The sequence below is a fragment of the Delphinus delphis genome, chromosome 4 (genome assembly GCF_949987515.2).
Source record: "Delphinus delphis chromosome 4, mDelDel1.2, whole genome shotgun sequence".
Taxonomy (NCBI): Eukaryota; Metazoa; Chordata; class Mammalia; order Artiodactyla; family Delphinidae; genus Delphinus; species Delphinus delphis.
This window is the reverse complement of record NC_082686.1, coordinates 81,231,073-81,257,774: the sequence shown is the minus strand read 5'-3', so window position 1 is coordinate 81,257,774 and position 26,702 is coordinate 81,231,073. Positions and strand designations below refer to the sequence as shown.

The 26,702-nt window shown below is 43.9% G+C and overlaps 1 protein-coding gene across 2 annotated transcripts in view; it reads right to left on the bottom strand.

The window, feature by feature from the left end:
* Positions 1-26,360, bottom strand: part of ETV5 (ETS variant transcription factor 5) — a 56,257-nt gene extending 29,897 nt beyond the window's left edge. Inside the window, exons 1-5 of one of the 2 annotated variants that reach the window (XM_060010986.1) lie at positions 26,224-26,360; positions 22,989-23,107; positions 22,766-22,853; positions 22,586-22,633; positions 22,442-22,492 (exon numbers count right to left, since the gene is read on the bottom strand). In XM_060010986.1, the coding sequence (XP_059866969.1) occupies positions 22,442-22,492; positions 22,586-22,633; positions 22,766-22,853; positions 22,989-23,033 (232 nt within the window). In that variant the 5' untranslated portion in view covers positions 23,034-23,107; positions 26,224-26,360. Of the gene's footprint in view, positions 1-22,441; positions 22,493-22,585; positions 22,634-22,765; positions 22,854-22,988; positions 23,108-25,948; positions 26,136-26,223 lie in introns of those variants that run through there. The other variant, XM_060010985.1, reaches the window with a different exon arrangement.
* Positions 26,361-26,702: the final 342 nt, after the last annotated feature.

The window sequence follows — 26,702 nt, the reverse complement described above, 5'->3', positions numbered from 1 at the left end:
CTACTCTCTGTCCAGCATCTGGGAAGGAGAGGGAGGGGAACGAGTTAAGCTTTCCTGCCAGCTGTTCTCCACTGGATCCAAATTCTCATTAAATAGCTAACAGAGCTTAGTGCTCTGGTGACCCACTAAAGTTTTCCGTTCCGTTCAATCTTTACTTCTAAAGCCATCTTCCAGGAGATTGGTTTTCTTAGTGATTCTATTAGGGGGAATTAGCTAAAGGATCATCCCTTTCCTGTCTGGTAAGACTGAACAATCTTCCCACCAACTGGTTTCTCAGGTGCCTCCTCCAACCCCTGAATTCTGGACTCAGAAGTGAACAAATGAGACTGAGGACTAGATCACAGATGACAAGTTTATAAAGCAAAGTCCTGCCAGGGACTGACTGGCAAGGGCAGGTTTTCATTATTCCTTTCCTACATAATGCCAACTGCTTTTCCCGAACATGCAAAGTAAGCTCAGAACTGGCAGATTATATTTAGAAGTCATTAGAGTCTCTCTTGTGATTTTTTGATGGTGACATCATGGCAGCCAACCCTCAATTGCTATCAAATGTTTTCAGACATTCAGACACAGAAAATGGCTAAGCTTGTTGTTGTCAGAATGTTGTTAGTAAACGAGAAGGAAGAATCGACGACTTGACACAGAAAACCATTTCTCCAACGCAGTGGATGCTCTGGTGGTTCACGGCACTGCCCCTGTGTCATCGCTTCTCCTCTTACCAGTCTTCTGCCATAAAAGTTTTGGCAAGGTAATGAGGGAAGGTGATGATGCCCCAGCGTAAACAGAAGTTACATGTCCTGGAAAGTACTTTTCTGACTTTATCTAAAGAAAATCATTTATAATCACTGTTTTACCGAAGTTTGGAGAGTAAACAAGTTATGGCATGATTCAATTTTCTCACTTCAGGTTTTAGAAATGTTTTGACATTTTCACAATATTGTTATAAAAGTTACCAGCTCTGCTGACAGGACTAACACCAGAGGTAAACCAAAGCTTCCCAGAAAGCAAACTTTCATAATGTCTTCAGGAATAGTATATACCCATTTGGAAAGAGAATCTAAGCTTTTGGCTAACGGGATGTCCTGATTCCCTCAAACCTACACAGTATCTTAGTTTTGGCTTTTGATTGTATGGTATCTTCCACCACACCAAACTGTCCTATACCTGGAATCTTATGTTCTCTAACCAAAGGAGGAGCTCAAGAAATAGCTGATGAGTGCTACGGTCTGAATGTTTGTGACCCCCCAAGATTCATATGTTGAAATCCTAATGCCCTATGTGATAATTAGGGGGAGGGGCTTTGGGGAGGTGATTAGGTCACAAGGACACAGCTATCTGAGGACACAAGTCTGTGACCTGGAGGGGAGCCCTCACCCAACCATGCTGGCTGGCATCATGATCTCAAACTTCCAGCCTCCAGAACAGTGAGAAATAAATTTCTGTTGTTTGTTAGCTCCCCAGTCTGTGGTACTATAGCAGCCTGAATCAACTACAATAATAAGTGATTGAATGGGTTATATTTCCAATTAATTCTTAACCTTGAAGGCAGAGACCACACTTACCCTTCAAGGCTAGACACGATGTTAGTCATAAATATTCTTTCCCTCAGGAATCAACCATTCGAAGGAGGGAGAGGAGAGTGGTACAGAGCAGGAGCGAGAATTGGAAGTTTCACAGATCACTGACAGGAAAGCCAGTAGGGGCCCTGTGAGGGGTTACGACGAAGGCTTGGTCTCCAAAGGGACTGCTGGGCCAGAGGATGTATGAAGGTGCCTGACGGTGGTATGCACTAGTCAGAGCTAGTCATGTATTTTAAGCAGGAACTTAGAAGTCCAAGGAATGCTCCTTGCTTTCAGCCTGTTCCCTCTTTGTAAAATGAGATATGTGATGCTGCCTTCAGAAATAAAGAAAATGGCATAGCACCTTGCAGGTGGTGCTATGATGTTGCGTAATTATACACTGGGCTTTCAAAAACAGAGTATTTACCTTCGCATGGGCAACTTACTAAAGGATGACAGAGACTGAGGACTATAAAGCACGGCAATGAATTGCAATTAAAAGAGGAGCATAGACCTTCCCTGGTGGCGCAGTGGTTGAGAGTCCGCCTGCCGATGCAGGGGACACGGGTTCGTGCCCCGGTCCGGGAAGATCCCACATGCCGTGGAGCGGCTGGGCCCGTGGGCCATGGCCGCTGAGCCTGCGCATCCGGAGCCTGTGCTCCGCAACGGGAGAGGCCACAACAGTGAGAGGCCCGCATACCGCAAAAAAACACAAAAAAACACACACACACAAAAAAACAAAAACAAAGAGGAGCATGAACTCCTTAGGAAGTTTGAAAAGAGATGCTACTTGACTATTTGAGTTGATAAACATTTTCTACAGTTAGAAAATTTGAGCTTAAGCTCAGTTATAGAAGATGGGCCCATAAAGCCAACACTGCCCTGAGAACAATTCCTGGCAAACGCGGGCCGCCTTCCTTGTTGTAAAAATTTCTTTCGTTCATTCATCCAATCATTCATTCATTGAACATCTTCCATGGGTCAGGCATCCTGAAGGTGTTGGGGATATGACAGTAAACAAAACAGACAGGGCAGTCAGTCCTTCCTTCAGGGCATGCATAATTTAGTGAGAGGTCTGACTTTCAGCATCTTCCCACAGGTGTAATTAGAGTTGGACTGGGGCCTCACAATCCACTTAATTCAGGCCCTTACATTTATAGATAAGGACCCTGAGGCCCAGAGGAGTTGAAGGAATTGCTCAAGGTCTTGGAGCTTCTGATATTGGAGGGGAAAGGAGGCAAGAGCCCCCCACTGTCATTTCAGTGATCTACCACATTGACAGCAATGGGAGATACTGCACTCACCCACTTTGTACATCAAAAATAGAGGACATAGACTTTGTTTTCAATGAAAACAACAAAAATACCACATTACATCTGGTTGAGAGAAAGTGCTCTGGAACAAAGGAACAATGGATAAGAACTAACACCTCTGGAAAAGAACCAGGTAGACCAAGAGAGAGGCAGCCAGACAGATCCCTTATCATTGGTTTTGGCCAGTTTGTTTATATACATTATTTTATTCAATCTTCCCAACCCACTGAGAAAGCTACTTTCACTGTCTCCATTTTAGAGATGAGAAGATCAAGAATCAAAAGGTAAGTAATCCGCCACAGTCTCATAGCTGTAAGTGATTAGGATACTGTCCCAAACAGTTGTTAGTCATTCCATCACATTGCTTCCCAGAGGGAAACTGAGAGAAAAAGATTACATCAAAAAGGGATTAAAAGAAATACAGAAAGAGGTCGAGAAAGAAGACAACACCAGAGAAGAAGATGAAGGAATACTATTCGCCAATTATCAGGGTCTGTGTCCTCATGTTTACTCTGCACTCGCCAGCTGGAGGCACACCTGATACACCTGAATCCACTCAAGGGCTTACACCTTCCCCATCTCTAGGCCACCAAAATACCCAGGATCCCTGCCTCACTCCTACTGGCAACTGACATCTCTTGACTCCAGTGGCCTCTACTTCTTACAGTCCTTGCCTCCCAACCTAGTATTCCATCTAGAAGATCTCATTCTCCCTTCTATATCCTGCTGATCAAAATCTTCTCATTCAGATAGCTGCAGGCACTTTGGAAAGTCTGGCATCTTCTACAGCCAGTCACTGATCAGCCAGATGCCACACTGTTGCCATGGATACCATCTCGCACCCCAAATGCCCCACCCCTCCTGAAACTGCTTCTTGACATTCCCTCTTAATGCCACCTCTGAGGCAAGAACACTTTGAGTGAGCTGTCTGGACCCCTATTTGACTATAAGAACTTTGTTAAGGATCCATGCACAAATATATGAGAGTCTCTGCTTGTCAGGGGTAGGAAAGACAAGGTGGCTGGCTGACAAGATCTAAGTCCATATCTGTGGGCATGCATTACAAAGTACAATATGCTGCTTTGTAGACCATCATAATACCACCTAAAATTTAGATACGATGTTCACAGATCAACCAACTTAACTTCACAGTTGCTTTTCTTACTAGGGAACTCCTTGGAATATTTTTCTATCTGACACAGTGATCAAAAATCAAGCCTGATCCTAGCCAGTGCAGTAAGTTAAGAAAAATGAATAAAAGGCAAAAAGATTAGAAAGAAAAATATAACTCTCATTATTCACAGCTGGCCTGGTTGGGTACACAGAAAATGTTAAAGAATCCACAAAGTATAATAATCAATAAGCTAATTTACCAAGATCATTGGTTATAAGGCCAATACATAAAAAGAACGATTTATATACACAGTAACTAAAACAATGTGACATTCAAAAAATACATTTACAACAGCAACAGATAACATCAAATACCTAGGAACACACCTAATAAAAGACATGCAAGATATCTAAACTGAAAACTATAAAACCCTGAGGAAAATCAAAGAACTCTCAATAAATGAAGAATATATTATGTTCATAGGTTGGAAGGTTGATACTGTAAAGATATCAGTTCTTCCCAAATTTATGTATAGCTCAATGTAATCTCAAACAAAATTTCAATACTACACAGAAATAAGAATGAAGAAATTACAATCACACTTAACAACACGGGCTCATAAATAAAAGCCAGACACTACAAAAAAAGCCAGACACTACATGAGCCCGTTTACAATAACATTCAAAAGGAAACAAAATTACTCTACAGTGTTTAAAGTCCGGATGGAGGTTACTCCTGGGTCTGGGGGTGGTGCCTGTTCAGGGAGCACATGGAGTCTCCTTGTATTTTGATAAGTTCTAGGTCTTGATCTAAAGGCTTATACAGTATGAAAATTTATCAAGCTGTACTCTTATGATTGCTATGTGTTATTTCAATTGTTCCTATTTTAAAAAAAAAACACAGCCCTGTCCTGGTCAAATAGCATCACTGAGTTAATACTAAGATTTCTCAAACTTTAGAAAATCTTCCTTCTGTGATGGTGTAGAAGCAGTCTTTCAAAGACATAACCCAACTGTTTCAAAATAGAAAAAAAATATAGACAAACTAGTCCATTCAAGAGAAATAATAATTCCCTCTGCTGACAAAATCTGTTTCCTGCCCACAAGTACAGGCCTGTGGATTCTGTCCAAGGCAGCTACCCCATGCCAGTGCTGGCAGTGAACTTCACTATTACAGCACAGAGGATCAAAACAAAGGAAAACACTTTTGTTGAATGTTATGATGCACGACAGTTTGAGTCAAAAGGAATTTTTTTCAGAAAGACAAAAACCACCTTGTCTAATAATAAGCCTTTCCTTTGGTGTTTCGTGATCATCAAAATTTCAATTCGCCACAGCCTTTGTTGTGAATACATACAGCATTTATGTAGTCGCTGAGTGTTAAAGAAATTGCCAATCAGTTATACTGCGGTCTGCGCGGGAGAGAGACTAAGACCATCCTACTTCTCCTGCATCACACACAGGCTCTGCCTGCTTTCTGTTGGGTGCCGCCGTTCTGATTTTGTTTTGGGGTTTTCCTCTCCACCTTCTTCAGTTTCATTACTTGCATCTGGAACAGACTCATCTTTCCCAAATCAGCTGTGCAGGCATGACCTCAGGATAGGACCTTATTTGGTCACGATTGACAGGCACGATCTTCTTACCATACATGGAAGGTTGACCAGAACACCAACACCTGCCTCCAAATGGCATGTCCATGAGGCTATGTCCCACGTGCCAGCCCGTGTCTCCAGAGCCTCTCACAGCACTCGTGAACAAATGTGGTGTGGATGTACACAGTCATGGCTGAGAGACTTCTCAGGATTCCAGAGCCATAATCCTAAAGGGAAGGTCCATTCCTAAGCTTACTACTCCCTGTGCCACCAGCTTTGGGTCACTGTTCCTGTCTTAGGCCACTACCATCCTGCTTCATTTCCCTCCATAGTATGGAATACATACTGTTTAGTTCAAGAATGATGGTGGTGGGGTTTCCCTGGTGGCGCAGTGGTTGAGAGTCTGCCTGCCGATGCAGGGGACGCAGGTTCATGCCCCGGTCCGGGAAGATCCCACGTGCCGCGGAGTGGCTGGGCCCGTGAGCCATGGCCACTGAGCCTGCGCATCTGGAGCCTGTGCTCCGCAACGGGAGAGGCCACGGCAGTGAGAGGCCCGCGTACCGCAAAAAAAAAAAAAAAGAATGATGGTGGGGGGAAGCCCGAGACACCTGCCTGTACTGCTCTTTGACTGTGGCTGTCAGTAGAACTCAAGGAAAGAGGGCAGAGGGACATATGAACTTAAAACTGACACTGGCAAAACAGAAATGCAAAAGCCGTCTGGAAGGAGCAGGTGTGGCCTCTTCTCCCCTGATGACTCTTAACTTGTCAGGGTACCCAGTTGGCAAACACCAGAGGGCTTTAAGTCACCAGGTGCAGTGTCCCTTGAGTTCTGTGCACAACAAAACCAAAAGGCTTACTTTCCAACATACTGCTACCTTTCCTTAGTGCTGGCCTGTTTTGGACAAATTCTGAGACAAAGCATAGATAGCTAGTGAGTAAGAAAAAAGGGGTAGGCAGGCTGAGGCTTACTTTAAGTTCTACCATACTACTAAAAGGGGTCAGAAATATGTCTTTATTTTAGGCCTGAGTAGATGAGAAATTCATTTCAAGCATAAAATATATTCCTAATCTCAATATTCTTTGCAATTGCTATAGCAAATGACAAGGACAGGAGATAATACCCTGTTCTGGGAACCAAAGAGGTTTAAGGGAGATGAGATAAGTGGACGGGTTCTGGCACATAAAAAAAGTATCTGGAAAAGGAGATGCCTTTTAGATTTCTAAACCAAATAAGAGACATGCTCAAACCCGTTTGAATGGATGGTTAACATTGATTCTGCCTGGAGACAGTTTCCAAAAATAAAAATTTGAAATGTTATCAAATTTAGTTAAGGGGCACAAGTACTAAAAGCAGAATTGGTGGAGATATGGGGGACTGTGCCATTTTCTTTAATATCTGATACAGCTAACCTTTGTAAACATAAATTCAAAAATTGAATACAGCAAAAAATCATCCATAAATAGTAAAATCAACTATTTAGTAAGCTTTGCTAAAAAATTGTAATGAATCCCTCAAAAGCCCTCTCCTTTTGAGGGATTCATTTACTTAGTTATATGCATGTTTAGTTCTCTCCGGGAACTAAACATGCATGTAACTAAGTAAACATGCACAGTCTCTCTCCATCTGACTCACTCTGTTCTTTTACCAGTGTTTAGAGGTCAACATTATAACATGGATATGAGAGGTGAATAAACCCAAAACATAGGGAATTTCCAGGCCTAAGGTCAGCATTTCTGTATGTTGTTTGCATTTCTACATATCCTTTAAAAATGTACCCTAAAAAAGTCAACAACTACAAAACAACTGGCCAGGACCCTTCAAAAGAAGTCAGTTTTTATTTTTTTAATCTGTATTGGAGTATAATTGCTTCACAGTACTGTGTTAGTTTCTGTTGAACAACAAAGCGAATCAGGCATAGGCATACACATCCCCATATCCCCTTCCTCTTGAGCCTCCCCTCCCATCCTCCCTATCCTACCTGCCTCTAGGTCATCGCAAAGCACGGAGCAGATCTCCCTGTGCTATGCTGCTGCTTCCCACCAGCCAACTATTTTACATTTAGTAGTGTATATATGTCGATGCTACTCTCACTTCGCCCCAGCTTTGCTCTCCCACCCCATGTCCTCAAGTCCATTTTCTATGTCTACCTCTTTATTCCTGCCCTGCAACTAGGTTCATCAGTACCGTTTTTGTTTTTTTTTTCAGTACGCGGGCCTCTCACTGTTGTGGCCTCTCCCATAGCGGAGCACAGGCTTCGGACGCGCAGGCTCAGTGGCCATGGCTCACGGGCCTAGCCACTCCGTGGCATGTGGGCTCTTCCCGGACCGGGGCACGAACCCGTGTCCCCTGCATCGGCAGGCGGACTCTCAACCACTGCGCCACCAGGGAAGCCCAGTACCGTTTTTTTTTTTTTTCTTAGATTCCATATATATGCGTTAGCATACGGTATTTGTTTTTCTCTTTCTGACTTACTTCACTCTGTATAACAGACTCTAGGTCCATCCACCTCATTACAAATAACTCAATTTCATTTCTTAAAAAAGGTCAGTGTTATTGGGGGGAGGCGGCAAGGTAGGCAGATTGTTATAGATTGAAGATAAAAGAGGCATAACAATAAACATAATGTATGATTCTTAATCAAATCCTATATCAATAACAATGTCAATATCAGTTATAAAAGACAGCTGGGGAATATTACTGAATAAGTTAGTTTTCTTGACTATGTAGAAGAATGTCCTTCGGAGATGCACGCTAAAGTATCTGGGGGTGAAATGTCGTAGTGCCTGCAACTTACTTTCCAATAACTTGGAAAAAAAAAATCTATACACAGAGAAATGAAGTAAATGTAGCAATATGTTTTAAAAATAAATCGATAAAACAGCTATTATATCTCATCTCCTCCAAGATACTTGGAGAAAAAAATTATCTTATGGTTGACTAACAGGTCAGTAGACGTGCTAAGAACTTCAAAACCATGCATTTACACACGACGGAAGTCACCCCTGGCCCATTACCAAACTGGAAGGAGACTGCCCTGTTTATACCGTACCTTTACCATGTTTGGATAATACAGCCCTGGGAATCTAAAATTACACAAGGACAAATGTTGTCATACTCGTAACATCTAAGCCAGTGATTCTCAAATATGTTTTTGGCCCTGGCCCACTTAGAAAGCAGAAGGGAACACCCAAGAGAGGGCAAAATGAAAACTGCCCCTGCTATCACCATGACTACTGCCCAGTGCCACCTCTACTATGGCCTGGGTAAAAAGACAGCAATTACACAAGTACAAAATATTAACAAAAGTAAAATTGATCAGTAGTTCCATATACATATTAATACACATATAACAGGAACTAAAACGTAAGCTCAACTCAAGATCACAAAGCATTTTTGGAAAAAAAAAATGGAGAATGTCCACTCCTTGTGAATGTATAGGCACAACACATTCAGAACGCTACCGGAACAGACGAACAACTCATTAGATTTCATCCCGAGTCCTCAGAAGGGCACAATGCAGCCATCAGCAAGCTGTGAAGGCTGGCAGAATTAAAAGGAATTAAAGTTCTCTTCCTCGAGGTTCTCCTTCATTCTTCCCTCCAAGTAGCTGGTTTGGCTCCTTCTGCCCATAAAGCCTGAGCAGGGCCAGGGCCAGGAGAGGAAGCTTGAAATGGGTTGCCTGGACTTCTGGTGCCCTGAGCCTTGGGGAAAAAGGCACAAGAGTTTCTGGGAGCTACAACTGGTCCAACCTAGCTTATTAGGCTAAGAGATCAGAAAGGAGTGTGGAGCTGGAGACCTAAATTGTGTTCAAGTCTGTTGGCTTGGAGAATCCCCTGTGCATTTACGTTTTGGGAATCAAGAATGGCAGCAGGACTCTGGTACGGAAACAGGCTTTCCACATAACTCATGGGAAATATGATGAACATCTGGTACAGCCAACATCTGGGTGAGCATACCACATGCAGGGGCTGAGATTTCAGGGCAGGTTCATTCTGAATCTCAAATGGCAAGAATAGCTGCCATTTGTCCTGGGCAAAGTCCTACGTGGAGAAAGCAAGGCTTCTGTTCTGGGATAGAATCTGGTATCAGTAGGTATAGGGAAAGATCTCTTCACAATTGTCACAGTGGCAGTATTGAAGATTTTATTTATTTAAAGTAACTTCTGTTTTCATCACACTAATAAATTCACATAGTTTAAGAAATCAAATAGAACTACAAGGTTTATGATGATGAGTAACAGGGATAGTATTCAGGGTTTTAGATTGGAGATTAATCATGGTGGTGGGGGGATATGTTGATTTTTCCAGCTTATTCTTTCCTTACTTGTCCTGTTTCTCAGTAAGGACCAAAGGACTGACTATCACCCTGGTGATATATTTCAGGGCCCCAGGACGTAAGATCAACCAGGAAGTAGCAGAATTCATCAATTAACAATTAAAGAAGTCTTCCCTATATGGATGGCCAATATCATCTTCCGTACAATAAATAACGTAGGAGCCAAATTAGGAACTGATAAAACTAGTTCCTGGAACATCTGGCTCCAGGAATCAGATTTCTCCCAAGCAGTGGGAAAAACCTACAGTCAGCAGAAGAGAGGCTTCAGGAATTGGTGTGTGGACAAAAAAACCCACTCTGTTTTTCATGATTTAGAGCTAGAAACTTGGGGTAACATAATCAGCTCAAGAAAAAAGCCTTTGAACTCATCATGACATGGACTATGGGAAAAGACCGTCAGATCCAACAAATAGGGTTATAATTACATTGGTATTGGAACAGGACCAGCCCAAGAGCGAGATTCAAATCTTGACGACCCTGCATGAAGATGGCTGGGTAATACCAGAGTGAAATAATAACCTACAAAACTAGAGCCAGGTCTTGCTACAGTGGGAAAAGAGGCGAGGGAAGAAAACACCTTTCTTACTCATAACAGTAAATGAGGTTATATCAAGTATTTGGAATTCTACAGCTAGAAACTTTGGGGGATGCAAGCCCAGAAATATTTTTTGGCGAGTTCCTATAAAAAATGATAGGCACTTACTTGAAAGATGGTGTGGATTGGGAGACTGGGAGTGACATGTACACACTGCTATATTTAAAATGGATAACCAATAAGGACCTACTATATAGCACAGGGAACTCTGCTCAATACTCTGTAACACCCTAAATGGGAAAAGAATTTGAAAAAGAATAGATGCATGTATATGTACAACTGAATCACTCTGCTGTATACCTGAAACTAATACAACACTGTTAATCAACTATGCTCCAATATAAAATAAAAAATTTTTAAAAAGGTGGTATGGAGACTGTCTCCAGAGAGACCCCTCTCAATGCACAAATCGAGTGGCAGACAAACAGGGTTAGCAGGGACATGAGAAGATCACTTCAGGATTCTGAAAATGGAAACCAAGAGGTCCTGAATACAAGAGTTTAGAAATTAAAGGGAGGAAAAGGAGCTTAAAAAAAAACTGGCCCAACTTTGAAAAGGTATAAATAGCATTAGTAGAGAGTGGTATCTGAAACTTCTGAGGTCACCTGCAAAGGCAGTGGAATTTCTCCCAGGAGACAGGAATTAGAGTTATTGATAGAATGTCTCCCACCTGGGTTGTAAATTAGACAACAGAATTGATACCATGAAGAAGTTAAAACCATGAGGCCATGCTCTGTAGGCCTCTCTTCCATTTTGTTTACCTAGGATGACCCTAAATCTCTGTTATGGACTCGAGCTGACAAGAGCAACATGGGTCTAGGTTGTGCCCCAGATCAAGTATTGGGCTTGTAGAATGCTGCTTTCTCAGGGGGGAAAGGCTGGCTGTATGTGAGATTGGTGCTTCGATGACAAGAAGCTGCAGTGTTCACACTGGCTCTGGAAAGTGAAATGTTGCTAAATTTTGTTTGGATGGGCCTGGTGTTATGGTATTTTATGCTCTTACTGCTCCCTGGAATGTGGAATATATGACACAAGATAGATTCAACAATGGAGAAATCCAGCTCCGAAGAAGCCAAAGCTCCAGCTTAAGGGGCCCCGAGGTTGTAGCTTCCTTTAGACCCCCAAACAAAGCCCTTCCGGCTCGGGTAGAAGCAGGAAGAGAGGAAAATGGTGGTTTTACCCTTAAAAAGGGATTTAAATTTCTCTGTGGAAAAGAGGGACTGACTGGACAAAGGGGTTATACTTTATAGGAAAGGGCTTTATTGGGGGCATTCTTACACTGCTGGGGTCTTATATGAACTAGAATGTTCATATTATCTAGTAACTTCATAGAATGGGGAGGGGAGGTGGGTGATTTGGAGGTTTGCTTCTGCTAGGCCCAGCTCCATGGTCTCATCCCACAAAAAGTTTCCTCCCTCCCCTGCCCCCTCTTCCACTGCCTCTTCCAGCAATGGCAGCCACTGGTGGCACAACCAGGACACGGTATCTCAAAATCAAATCACCAGCTGAAATACTATTGGGCAGAAGATGAAAAACTAAATTTTGCCATGGAAGTCAGTTTGGCAGGTCACTGTATAATGTACACTTGCAACCCAAAAGGTAGAACAGTACCACCCAGGCTGACCACTCAAAATGTGGGCAGCACTCTAGCCTCCAGGGGGTGCTCCAGGCTTCCCCTACCTCTTTACTCTGCCTCCGGAGAGGAGAAAACGTGACCCGAGACAAGTGTGATGCCCAGGTCCTAAAGCGCAGACAGAGCGAGGATAGCTTTGGCTAGGAAGAGAAGTGGTCCTCAAGGCCATCTATTTGCCTCTTCTGCAACAAGGGGCTGGAAAGGCTGGGCAGGTGCTGGGAAGAGGTCAGGGTAATGGGCCTACACACAGGGAGGGCTTAGGGGCCAAAGAGTCCTCAAGGGGGACCTATGGCCCAGTGGCAAGTTTGCCAGGGTAAAGAGGTTGGCTGGTCATGTCCTTGGTCATCAACTAGGAAGAGCAGTTGCTAAATGGAATTTATAGGACATTGGCCTTATCCTTTCTTCACCTCTACCAGTACTAACAATAATGACAGGCGATTTTTTTAAGGGCCTCTATTCTAAGTCTGGCTAAAATAGAAGGAAAAAGATTCTTTGTATTAATGCTTTCTTTCTCCTCCCAAAAGAAGTGGTCATGTAAGAGGAACCCACCTTGGCTGAATGTACTAAATCGGGAATGTCCTGACTCAGAGGGGAACTGCAGGTCAGAAAGAGGGCCTATCACGGAACAGCTGCCTCTCATTGAAACTGCATCTTTCAAACAGTCATTTCTAAATAGAAAACTGGTTTCTCAAATAAGGAAGATAATTTAAGGCCAATGGTAGTAGAGAGGTTTTGGGGTTGTTTTTTTTTTGACCCAGATGAACTAGTTTCAGATTTACTTCAAGTTCACACTCTCTCCACACCTTAGTATTATTCTTGAAACAGCTTGGATTTGTGCAGTTCATTTTCTTTCAGGGACTCATTCATCCTAACAATTTAGGATTGTTATTTTAGAATTCCAAAAATGGAAACCCAGAGGCCTTGAATATAAGAGTTAGAAATGAAAGGGAGAAAAAGGAGCTTAGAAAAGATCTGGCCCAACTCTGACTGAGGTAGGGCTTGTGTATTATAATACGGGGCTCTGCCATGAAAATATTTTATACAGAACGAATATTTCTAATTGCATCAGTGTCACATCCCAAAACTCTAGGCCACAGAGAAACTAATATGATAGACAACTTATTTGCTTAACTTTTACCATTGAGAGAGAGGCCTAAATAGAGCCCTGTTCTCCCAACTCGGGTTCGGTTAGAGGTGAAAGGCTGGCTCCCCCCACTGTGGGCTTTCCGTCAGCCACAGCAAATTCTACCACGAAGGGCTGCTCACAGCGGAACACACCATCAGGAAAGGGGGAAACAGCGCATTCCTCCTGAATGGAAAAAAATGCAAGACCGAACCTTACACCCCTTCTATAATTTATTCCCAGTTTATTTGATTTTCATCTAAACTGGCATTAAGGCATCAACAATATTTGAAGTGGGATTTAATCACGATGGAAAATTTTACCTTCAAGTTTAAAGTTCATCTTAAAAGTCTGACGGGAGAAAACTCAAACCCTAGAGAAATAGGCTTCTCGTAGGAGAGAACCATTCCCTTCTATTTATAACCCCAACACTCCTAAGAGCAGAAACGCACCAAGTGTGTCAAGGGTACCTAAACTGTGACTTGTCCCCTCACACATACAGTTTTACTGGGGAACAGCATTAGCCACACAAAGTCTAGATGCAGCCTGGGAAGACCTGGCTAGTGTGTGTGTTTAAGAGAGGAATCAGAAAATGAGAAATAGCCCTAGCTAGTATTTTTCTATCTATCACTAAGGTCATCCCAGGGGCTTTCAGAACTCATGTTACAAACTTACTTCCCTGCAGGCTGGAGGCTGGCGTTGGGGCCTGCTGAGCAACAGGGCGGGGAGGGAACAGAACAGAGAGCCGTGGTGTGCAAAACACACTCCCCAAGTGTCGGCTGCGCACAGAGCCCCATGCTACTGCTCAGGCAGACGTGAAGAAACACATGACAGGGGTTCTCTGCTTTTGGACACACTTAGAGCCTAAGAGAAACTGTTTGCTTCTTGTTTCGACAGGAATGGAAATTGGAAAGCAGGGACCTTGTTTAATATGTCAAAATACAGAATACATTAAAGCCCTACGCTGCTGTTTTCTCTTTATTCCCCAAGAAATAAGATCCCAGGCTGGTGGGGAAGGAAAGGAAAGAGAACGAAGCTGAGGAGAAGCAGAAATGTTCTGACTCTGCTGAGGTACCCTCAGCACAGTGACATTATCCCTACTGAATTATTCTCTATTAAAATTCAGATTAGGAAACTTGGGGTAGGACTTCCAGGATCTGATCTTTACTGTGGGCAGCCAAGTAAAAGAGACATCCCCCCTCTTCTATTCTACCTTTTCTATGGGAAAAGTATAAAAGACCCTCCTTAAGTGCCCTTTCAGGCAATTACAAAGCATTTCCAGGCACTCAGCTGAGAAGTGTTTATGTAAGCTAAGTCCTCCTCAGCCCCTCTGGAGAAGCACAAGTACCAGCATCCTCTTACACAGCCCATATCTAGGGTTACCTCCTGAGAGGTTTCAAACTCTCTCACAAAAGGACAATCTGCCCAGGCCTGTTCTTTTTTTAATAGGGAAGAGAAGACACCCTTGCAAGACCAATTTACAGCAAGGGAAACATTACAGGAAAAAAAAAATCCTTACAGCAAAAGCACAAATGCAAACAGCCTTGTTAGGTAGTGAGGAGAAGAACTCTTAATTTAAAACCCTGAGGAAATGGCACCGGATCATTACTATTAAGTTTTGTTTTTTTAACGGATTGTCCTTTTTATGCTTATCATACAGCCCTGGTCTAGCCCACACAGCCCTTTGAGGTGGGGGAGGAGCGGGGGTATGTCTGTGAGCTGTTAGCCAAGAGGCTGGAAGATGTTTCGGGTGGGCGATACTGAGGCAAGTGTACCCCTAGAACCTGGCCAAGTTTGGGGGTGAGGAGGCCACTCTGGTGTTGGGGTTCCTCATAGGCTGGGTTCTTTCTGGTACTTCCTGGGATGTTGAGGAGAAAAGGCATTTGATGAGTACCCCATGGGAGGGTTGCTGCCATAGTGAGGCTCCCCCATAGCTGAGGAAGGGTCATTTTAAAATGACAGATATCTGACCACAGTGGGAAATTAAACGGGAGAGAGAAAGCCAAGGAGTCGAGAAATTACAGCTAGGTCCCTCCCATGTTAAAATCTTAAGTAGAAGTGCTATAGCAGAAAAACACCCGTTCTTCAGGCCTGGAGTAAAGACTGGAGTAGAAGAGGAGGCAGGACTCTTCAGTGGGGAGATAAAGCCACAGCCCCACGGGAACCAAGAGATAAAAGGGTAATATCCTCAGATCAAGCCTCAACACCTCTCTCTCCAGGGAAGCTAAACCACCCTCTCCTATTATCACTCCCTTTAGACAGCTACAGTCTAAAATGGGAGACAAAGAAAGGGGGGTGGCGGGCCCATGGGTCAGTAGCAGCCCTTTGCCTAAGCCCAGGCCCCCAGTCTGGCAGTTGGAGGGTTAAAGTCAGCACTTAAAAGAAAACTCAAACCCCATTAAGCCCAGGCTTGGAGAACAGGGAGCAACAGGGAAGCCAAAGGAAACTAATTTTGGAGGTTCTCCAAACTGCCAATCACCAGCATATTTCTAACAGTCCCAGTGTTGTTTGAGTTGGTTGTTTTTCCACAGCCTGCACAATGGGGTCTGGTTATTCATTGAAAAAGTCTGCAAGGGAGCCCGGCCCTCCATTCACAACCAATTTGGAATGCTCCATTCAGGCCGGGGTGGGGGTGGGGGGGACTCAGCCGCTCAGCTCGCTGGGGCCGACGGAGCAGAGACCAGCTGTCGCCGCAGGGACGCTTGCTCGCCCAGCGCGCTGTGTTTATGTAAGAAATTCAGACCCTGCAGGCGTGCTCTGCACTCCCTAAGATTCAGATGGCCAAGACGCTGGCTGAAATCCGCAGGGGTGTGCAAGTCAGCTCCAAGTGAGGTCGGCAAGTGCCCTCTGGCAAAAGAAATCTGTCTTGTGCGGCCCACTTCAGACTCTGTAGCTACCAGCTGAGAGAAACAGACTTCAGCGGTATTTCTCCTGCCCTCAGGGACGAACTGGTTTGCATTAGAGGACAGCTCCCTATGGAAGCCAGCCTTTCCAGACTCCTTGCTTTTCCATTCATTGCCAATAGCTGTATCGGGAGCCACCTGGCTTCCTCCCCAAGGGAGTGGGTCTCTGGAGACACTCACTACTAGATTCTGGCTGCAGAGGGGGAGGGGTCGAGCTACCTATTATGAACAGTTTCACAGTTCCTTTTCCTGGCTTTGCATCCGGCCTGAAAAGTTTATAATACCCACCGGGCATGCTCAGGAGACATCAAAAGAGAAGGGCAGGAGATCTGGGGGCGGGGGTGGGAGTGAAATCTACTCCAAGGACAACGCAAAGTACAAGGCTAAAAACTGGTTGGGTTTCTATTCTTCTCAGGCCTTCAATATCACCCTAAGGGAGATCTTATGAAGTCAGTGTGACAACTAGACTTTATTTCAAGGAAGAATATACTACTTTAGGAAAGATAAATTTTAGCACATGGGTTTTCCTTCTTTTTCAAAACATATTGGACTATTTTCAAATGTCTTATGTGGACTTCTTCTCACTGCCTGCCCCCATTCCCACAGCCAGTGAACTCAGATAGTGACACCAGAAGCACTTCTCTGCATCTTTCTAACTACAGACTCTCCATTCAATGCCTGGAGTGCTCTGCAGATCGGACTCAAACTCCTGGCCTTTTAACAGCTAGACCTTATCCTGCTCCCTGGAATCTTCACCCTTGGCTGCAACTTGCCTCTAGATGTTTCTTTCTGTTAGGCAGGGGAGCCTCCTTCATGAGGCGGCTCTAACATCTGAGTTGCTAACATCTGTCATTTACCTGCCAAGCCCAAAGGTGTACTTACCTTGTGATGACACACACACACACACACACACACACCCTGTGCGGGCATCCACCCACTGACACACTCGGGGCTTAGTGTCTTGTCTCTCCTTTATTTTAAGCTGAGCCTCTTAGAGGGATGGGACAATGATAGAAACTGACGACCAAAGCCTCTGTTAAATGAGCTTGATGAGTTCACAAAATGAATTTTTAAAAAAGAAACCTAATCCGGTACTGGCATCAACATGCCTGGCACTTGTCCAAGAGCTGGGAGCTGCAACATGACAAGACTCTGAGCTCCCTGGATTCCAAGCGGAGAAGCACTGTGTGCCAGGGCACAGATGGGGCCCAAGCTGCCTCAAGGGCAGCCATGTGCCCGAGAGGGGGCTGTCAGCCTCTGGGCCCGGATGTGCTTTACCACCATGAAAACTGCAGAAACACGTGGAGGGAAGAGTCTCTGGGTAGAGAATTACACACCCCACCAGGTAATATTTTTTTCTAGGATTGAAATTAAAACAATGATACTACTAGATGGTTGAAATGGCAGACAGTACAAATCCTCAGCTTCACCAGTCTACCCATGTCTTCATCTTATAAAGCCGAAGAACGCTGAAAAACAGGGGATAGACTAATTTCTTGACTGATGCCGGGATTTTGTTACCTCTGGAATCTACAAAAGTGATCTGCCCGGCAGACGCAGAATAATTCCCCATTCCAAGTCTTTTGCGCCAAACACAAATGATTGGAAAGGATACTGGGTTTTATTAGAGGACTGAGAGCTGAGAGACATAGAAGAGGAAGAGAAAAAAAATCTATTGTTTTTAATAAGCCTAACTGAATTAAAGTCAGATGAAAAGAGATTTCGTGTAAACATATGGCTCTGTTTGATAAGTGGGAACACTAGGTCTTGGGTCCTTACGAGTCCAGCATCTTAGGGATCTTGGAGGCTATCAAAACAGGAAGGATTTCAAATCATTTAGTCCCTTCTCAGTGGTAAGGTGGTGAGTGGGATAGATAACAAAGACTTTGAAAAGTTTGTAAAACTTGGAGTCAAATAACCTCCAGTTTTCATCCTCTTGCTTTAGCACGCTTGTTTCTTCTCCCTACCTTCAGAGCTACCGGCTCTGGATAAGGATAAAATGATAGTCTTGATTCCCTCAAGCCTCTTATTTTTAAAGTGCCTACTGTTTTCTCTCCTACCTTTTATAACAAAAAGACTTTAGGATGCTCCTTTCATGTAGAAATGGCCCAAGGACACAGAGCAAGTAAATGTACAGTTTTGCTACATCATGTCTGGGGCCAAAATCATGTGCCCTCTCCCAAAGGAAGGCACTCCCTCTACCATATCAACCTCCTATGCAGTAAACAAACAAACAAACAAACAAAAACAGATGAATAATATCGCATAGAAACAGGATTAAGATCAATGTATTTTAGGCTCAAGGGCTGCCATAACAGTTAATCCTATTTCCCCAGTCATCTATTGCAATGTATTTATGAAATGTCGATTTTTATCAGTTAATTAGCCAGTCCTTAGGAAATTACCCTTACTTCCTCCAGTCGGTCCATTCTTTTTGAAGCACAGATCTAAAAAGAACACTTCCAGGGGAAAATAAGGTCATTCAGATTTTAAAACAATTCTTCAAATTATATTTGGTGCAGAGACCATCTTTTAAAATAAGATTTTACCACACCTTCTCCCCAGCATAAAATAGTTTAGTTATTCAAAATGCCGACAGATAAAACAGTCACAATTCAAACAAATGAGATTTTTAAAAATCAGAACTGAAATCTGCATTAAAAAAAAAAACGCATTTATATATGCTAAAATCTAGTAATTACCCTAAGGTGCCCAAACAGTCAGCTCAGAAAAATGAATGTCGACTACCCACCCCTACCCCAAATCTAAGCACTCTGAGTTCCATTCTTATCCATGGTTTTGATTTGCAGCTAATTCTGTGAAAACGTGTAGTAAAAATGTGTAGTACACATCTATCTACTGACCCAGATTGTGTGGTTTGGTAGTTCTGTGTGTTAAGGCACAGGTAGCTACACACACATTCATAATATACAGGACATATATTCATAGTTTTATCTGTATACACACTAATGTCTTCTAGGAAACATGTCTGTTTCATAATTTTTCTGTTTTATAATTTCTCTTTCTTCCAAATCCTACATGAAAAAACTCAAAGCACCAAGATATTGAATTGGTTTCTTGGGATTGTAGAATGAAGAGAACTGTGGGTTATTAGACTGGGCAGCCAGCACTCTCCCAGGCCTTCTTGAGGGCCAGCTCCAGGTATCTGAAATAATGAGGGAGAGCCCTGAGCAGCCCTGGGCGTTGACAGTGCTCCCTGGCTCTGCAGCTTTGTGAGAGCTTCTTCAAGGATATGATTTTATACATTTTCCCCCCTCATTTCACTTAACCCCTCCCACTTGCCCCCCATCACTAGTCAGTCTCCCCAGCTCTCTGGACCTTGTCATAAGTAAAATGAAAGGGTTAGGCAAGACCGTCTCTACAAGGGACCTCTAGCTCAAACAATCTGGGATCTTCAGGATTATTCATCAGGATCAAGGGACAATGGATGGCATTGGCAGAACCCCTATGTCTATAGGTTAAACCTTCTATTCCCTTGAATGTGACCTTTAGGAGTTTCCAGGTGGGGGATACTTTACTAATGTCTGAATTTGTGACATAAGGGGAAATCTATACAACCAGAAGTAGGCTGGGCATTTCTATAAGACTTATAAGAACAGTGGTTTCATTTATTTAAATCACACTTATAGATGGATGCCTATGGATAGGAACCCAAATCTAGAAAATTTACAAAATATAATCTCTTTAGAAGTTGAGCTTACAGTGGTGTTTATCAAAAAAAGGTAAGCCATAATCTTCAAACCTGACGTTCTAAAATAAAACGTTGCCCACATTACTTGGTATTTCTTTTTCTCTCTCTCTCACACACAAAAACTCTCACACATACAAGATGGAAAATTAAATCATCAGCAACAGGAAAGGTAGACTACTACTTGTGGCAGGCCACAGAAGAATATTTGAAGACACAAACGTTTCTGCTACCCTAGGGAAGAGGTTTGCTTTACCTAGCAAGTGTGAGTTTGGTTTATAGTTCATTGATCGGGTGATTCAAACCAGTTCATAAGATTTCATTAAATTTAAATGAGCTTCCCCCCCTCCCCTGGAACAATCATGGGCTCTTCCAGAAGGTGACTGGAGTGGAAGCTGATCCTCAGCAGGAGGTTGTGAGATGCACTCAGAGTCTGCCCAGCCCTGGGCTCTGCCAGCTCCCAGGAGTCCACACTGCCTGTCTCAACTGCAGTCAAAGCAGTTACACATGTAACAGCAAGGATAAATGGCTCAAGGATACACCTCCCCACATTTGTGTTCCTGCCTAACCTCTATTTGAATCTATCCTTCTTGAAGCTCCACCTCCAGAAATAAGAGTCAGAGAGGGGGAAAGAATTATTAAGAGACTTTTTGAGGCTACTCAACCATCTGCTTTATCCTTAAAAGACAGAAAAGCTCAACCTTAAGAAGTTAAAGCAAAAAGCAAACAAAGTAAGAAACACATCACACTTGGTAAAGCAGAAACATCTCCCAAAGCAGCTCCATTTTAGGTATGGCACTTTAATTAAAGAAGGTAGCACATTCTATTTGCTGAGCAGGAATTACTTCTAAGGAGCCAAAACACATTGATTGATTCCTTCACTTTAGCTTCTTCCTGCAGATAAATATCTCTCCAAATATAAATCCTGTTTGCTGACATCTTTCTCTAAAGAATATACCTTTGATTCAGCACATGAAATCAACCTGAATGCAGTCATCTCACCTTCCTTTTTTAACTCTTTTGGGTTACAGAGAAACAAGTGTCATAAAAGCATTACCTCTGCCAAGAAAGCCACCTCCCAGACTGCAGTTTATGCTGCTCTGAGCAAGAACCGGAAAGGCTGGGCCAAATTGTCAGCACGGAGCAAAGCAGGATTACAAATCCTGTCTTTTATCTTGCAAACACACACACACACACACACACACACACACACAAAATTTAGGTTATCTTTATTTAGCTTTTTAGTGGCAAGCTTCCCAATCACTTGAAAGCAATCAGAGGGCAATAATTAACACGCATTTACTCTCCTATAGAAAACATTCACAGCAAGCTGTGACAAAGCAAAGGTAACCATGCATCTGTGGGTTACAGTTTGTTCCCTTTCAAAGTTTCCCAGCACTGTACCTTGAATACGAGGCCTATCATTAAAGATTAGCTGGTACCTCTGGTCTTTCATTTATTGATTTAGAACACCCAACTTTTACTTACACCAAAAGATATGCTCTCTCCCAGTGGCATTTTACACACCACACACACACACACACACACACACACACACACACACACACACACACGAGATAAAACAAAGCTGGGAAGAATGTGTTGGTGCAAAATGAGAAATCGATTCCTTGCCTGGCTCAGGTGCTTGCTATTATAAACTATGACTAAGACATGAATTTCTCTATGATGCAACTCTCAAGAGAGGCAGCATTTTTCTCCAGGCCTCTCTTAAACCTGCTCATTCGCCAGTAACTAATGCTCTCTAGAGCTGCCCTGTGCTGCTCAAATTTCATCAGCCAGCTTTGTCCTTGATAGCTCTTCCTGGACCATAAAATCTCCCAGACCTGTTGAGGACAGCCCCAAAAGATCAGTGTAATGCGAACTGTGCCTGTGCCAGCACCGAGAGCCGCCTTTTGAGCTCCCACTGCATTTGTTATCTCAGTGATATGAGCACTTAAAGACCATTTTAAGAAAGTTTTTACTCTTCTCTGAATGATAAAGTCCTGACAACTACATGAAAAATAAGTGCAAATCAGGTCACTCTGTGACCACCTTTTGTCAACTTTGAACTAGAAACAAAATTGACAACATGTTTGGTGAAGCAACAATTAACTGGAATCTTCCATTAACTATTTTCTGCACCTTTAAAAGAAAAAAAAAGTCAGGCTCATGATTTGCATCAAGGATTTAATTTATAAAACAAACCCCAAAAAACCACTGTAAAAGGATGACTGATTTATGGATGTTCGGTCCAACAACTTATATATTTCAATTAATTTATCATTTGGATCTTGAAGCCTTGCAAAATTCTTAGGCAAAAAGACATTTTAAGATAAAATCATGTTCAGTAAATCTCACCTGCAATACAGTAAAAGCACTTTAGAAATAATTTCCATAAGGAATGAAACAAATTCGGAGGGGGATTAACTTTGAATTATTAAAAGAAACCAAACACATTCCACTGTCCAAATATGCTGGCTACAACTGTAAAGAGTATTCTAGACTTGGATGATCCAAGACCAAACAATTTCAGAACACATGTGCCACCACCAGAAAGGTACTTACAGTTATCAGACTGAAAATCTGGGACAAACTGTTCGTCATCAGGAACTTGTGCTGGAAAAGAGATTTTTATTTTAGACCTTTAAGTTTTATTAAAAAGCACAATAAAATGTTTTATGTGGAAAATAGGACAGCCAAGAAACTTGCCTTCAGCTAACCAAGCCTCTTGAAGTTGACTGAGATCCTGAAACAACTCTGGAATTGAAAACAGAAGACACCAGAATGAGGAGAATTCTTCTGCTAGGGAGAAGAGGGAAGAGCTGGCTGCATGCAGCTTTTGCAGGGAGCCATGTGAACAAGCCACAACAGAGGGGAAAGCTTCACTACCTTCAGAATCATGAGCCAGATCTGTGTCCAAAAACTTCCTCTTTCTGTCAATCACAGGCCGCCCTCTACTCTCCTCTGACCGAGATTTCTGAAAGAGGCCAACAGACAGTGAAGACTCAAGTGTAATAAAGGGGTCCAAAGGGGGTTGTGCCATAAACCAATAAGGAGAAGACTCATGTTCGAAGAGGGAAGACAAAACAAACCAAAAGCCACATAAACTTACCCCTGGGACCATAAAAGGGACTTGTTGATCATAAAAACCATCCATGGTGCTTCCAATGTCTCTAATGTCACTTTGGAAGGTCTCAGCATTGAGTAATTTCTGGGGGGAAAGGGGTCCTCCTGTAATACGAATTTGGGAGATTTTAACGGAGAGGGGGGAAGAAAGAGAAATGAAGTAATTTTATATTGCTTGTCCTTTTAGGGCCTGTGCAAAATCACTACCTTTCTCTGAGGTAATTAAAGCCCACTTCAAGGTGTAAGCTTTACAGACTAATGCTGGGCTTGATTAAGGGCATCAAAGATTCATGGTGCACTTAGTGCCAAATCCATTCACCTAGTCAGTCTTTTAATCTTTTTCTCTCTCTTTTTATTTAATCATTAAAATTATAGGTTTACTACTACCTGTCCCCTACCAAAAAAAAAAAAGACCGTATTTTCATTAAAAAGGGCGATTTCAAGATTCTTTCCATAAGAATATTCCCCAGGGCGTTTGTAGTGTTAGGGTTTTTTTTTTTTTAGACATAATTTAATTTTTGACAGTACAGTGACAGGAAGGAGAAAAACTGGGTTTAAGCATTCCAAATTATTTGCAATTAAGAATCTGACATATATACTGTTTCTAAAAGTATTTTGTAGGTCAGTGGTAAAACACTAAAAATAGTTCCAGGAATACAACGATCAGTGGTATACCTAACTTCACACACAGCTTTTTATTAAAACTTAAACCTTCTGTCCAAACAGCTGGAGTGTCTGTAAATGTCACCGACTCCGTGGCAACTTACAGAGATGTCTGTGATATCTCCAACTTCTTAAAGAATAAAGTAGCTATGAAAAGGAACGCATAAAGTTAACTAAATTCCACTGCACATATTTTAAATGCATCTCTACCACAGATCTTTAAAAAGCATTAAAAGCAAAAGATCCATGGAAAGAAAAATGAGTTTATTATAATGAAATCATTTTTTCTCAAATATGACCAAAAAATAAAATTAAACTTGTTTCAGCACTGTCAAGTGTTGGGGCTGGGAAGGGAGGCTGGGGGTCAGAATGGAGAGGAGGAACTTTTTCTGATTTGAGAGGCATAAACTAACAATTTTAGGAAAGTGCCATTTTCCCGAACACTGTTTTATTCTTCAAGCAAAAACGCAGTTAAGTCAACAAAATGGGGGAAACATTCATTTCACTCATCCCAGCTCTAAGCAATGCGAAACACTTCAGGATAAATCTTTTCTTTAACTTGTATACAAATTTTAGATAGGGAACTTTTTCTCAGTGGGCAATTCCATCCAATTTGTTTTGCACACTGTGTGAAACATATCCAATTTTTGTAAGTTAGCAGGATACGAGGAAACCCTTCACGGCCAGCCTCCTCTCATCACTTTGGTCCAAGTAATAAGATATTTTCCAAGTCAAAGAGAAAGAGGGAGAGGGACAAAACTGCACACTTCATAACTTCCTAGAAAAACACTTCGGCTAGCCTGCCTGCGTGCCTTCCAAACAGCGCTAAAACGTTCAGAATAAAGCTTCTTTCCCAAATGTCACCAAACGGTAAACAAAATCTGAGGCGCATCAGCAGTGAGCCGAGGGGCAAGAAAATGAGTTCTCTGCAGCCTTCAAAAATCTGTCAGATAAAATAAATCGTGGCCTGAGAAATTCTGTAAATGTCTATTGGGAGACGGGGACAACGGGTAGGAGATCGGAGAGGGAGATATTTTCAGAGTCTCACGATGAAATACGTTGCAAAAATACTTCACCATGAAGAGCAAAAATACCTTTAAAAAAATTAAATGAAAGAAAGGAGCGAACCCAAAAGAGGGATCAAGGATCTTTAACGCAGCTCTCACAGTTCAAGGGCTAGAAAAATCGTGTTCAAAGTGTAATTTTTTTTAAAGCCTGAAGGGAAGGCTCGAGTTCATCCAGGAGTTTAAACCACTTCCTTTGTGCCCCCCCCCCTTCCCGGGGCCCCCAGGAAAAACTTTAACACAGCGCAGCGGCGCGATCGAGGCCCCTCCCCCGCGGCGCGCAGCGGGCCCGGTTTTATGAATGAGAGAGAGCCGCGGCCGCCACATCAGGTAAAGGCTGTAACTGGATCCCTCTCACTGGGCCCCATTCACAAAACAAGACACACTTCCACCCAATTCCCAGCCTTCTCCATTCAAGAAAACTCCTTCAGATGCGCCCCCGCCCCCACTCCCAAAGCTCGCCCAGCCTCCGACGCAGGCCCCTCACCCCAGCGTCCTAGGAAGAAAGCTCAATGCTTCATTCACAAAAAGGGAAAGAAAAAAAAGCCGCAGGGAGCGTCGAGCCAACGAAAGAAACCCACTTCATTCATAAAGTCACCCACATTCATAAAAACGAGCTGCGGCGCCAGGCGCTACCAACCGCCTCCAATCGGTCCCCCCCCAAAAAAAACACCCTTCCAAACATCTCTCTTTGGCACCCCTCCACAATCAGGATTTCGGCTCCCCCAGAGGTCCCCTCCCCTCTGAAAATGCGGTCAGATCCCAAATCCAGCGCGAGGCTCCAGCATCTCTCCATCCCCCGCCCTCCGCACCCATTTTTTTTCTTTTCCACCATCCCCAGGCCGCGGTTCTGATGCTCTCCTATTTCTCGAGAATCGCCATGCAGCCTGACGCCCTCAGTCTGCTGGGGGTGGGAGTGGGGGGATTGGGTGTCCGCTTTCCACATCCTGAAACTTGCAAGGCCTTCATAAGTTCCTGGCCGACCCCCAACCCCGGAGGCTGCACATGCCTATGTCACTTAACCCCTCCAGGTGCTGGGGTGGGGGTGCATCACTCTCAAACATTCCCCCTACGCTGCTTCAGCCCCCTCCTCCCCCCTGCAAAGATCTGCCGAGTGCCTCTTCTCGCGAGCCTCCAAGTCCCCTCGGGGCTCTCAGGTCTCCAGAGACTAAAGCCCGCAACTCCCCGCCCCTCCATCTCCACCCGGGAGCCTCCGCACCTCGCGCTCCCGCTCGCCTCCCCCGCGACGTGCGGAAACCCGCTCTCCGCTAGCTCCGGAACCGTTAGCCGCCCCCGCCCGACGCCTCGCAGGAACCGAACCGGACCTGGCCGCGGGAGGAGGGGGTGGTCAGCCTCGGGAGGGAAGGGGACCCAACCCCAATGGAAAGTGCACCCAGACTCTGAGGATTCTGAATCAGCCAGTGAACTCTCGCCGGCTGGGCCCTTCCTGGACACCTCCTCCTAAGCCCCCTTGTCTCCTCGACGCCCCCTCACCTGAGGCAGCGGCTCTCCTCCCCTTGCAGCGGCCCCGGGGCGCAGGCGCGCTCACGCACGCGCGCACCGGGCCTGGGCGCCTAGGCTAATGGCTGGGCCGAACCGCTACGGGGACGTTGAACCGCTCCGCGCACCAGCCGCTGGACTCTGCGCCGCAGCTGCCAACCAGGCTGGAGCGCTGGCCCGGCCCCCAGCGGCCTGCCGCTCCGCCCTCTGCTATTGGCCCGCGGCTATAGCCCAGTAGCATTCCCATTGGCCCGAGGCCGCTCCAGCGGCTGTCCATCACCTCTTGTTTACCCTGTCTGCGGGCAAATCCAGCCAAGCCGCCCCATCAACTCCGGTTCCCATTGGTCAACAGCGCGTCCTTCCCCACCTCTCAGGGGTCTGTTTTACATAATTTATGCACCGGGGGCCATTGGCCAATCAGCACAGGCTTGTTTATATAATGAATGTAAGGACGTTTTTCATTCATAAAAAAC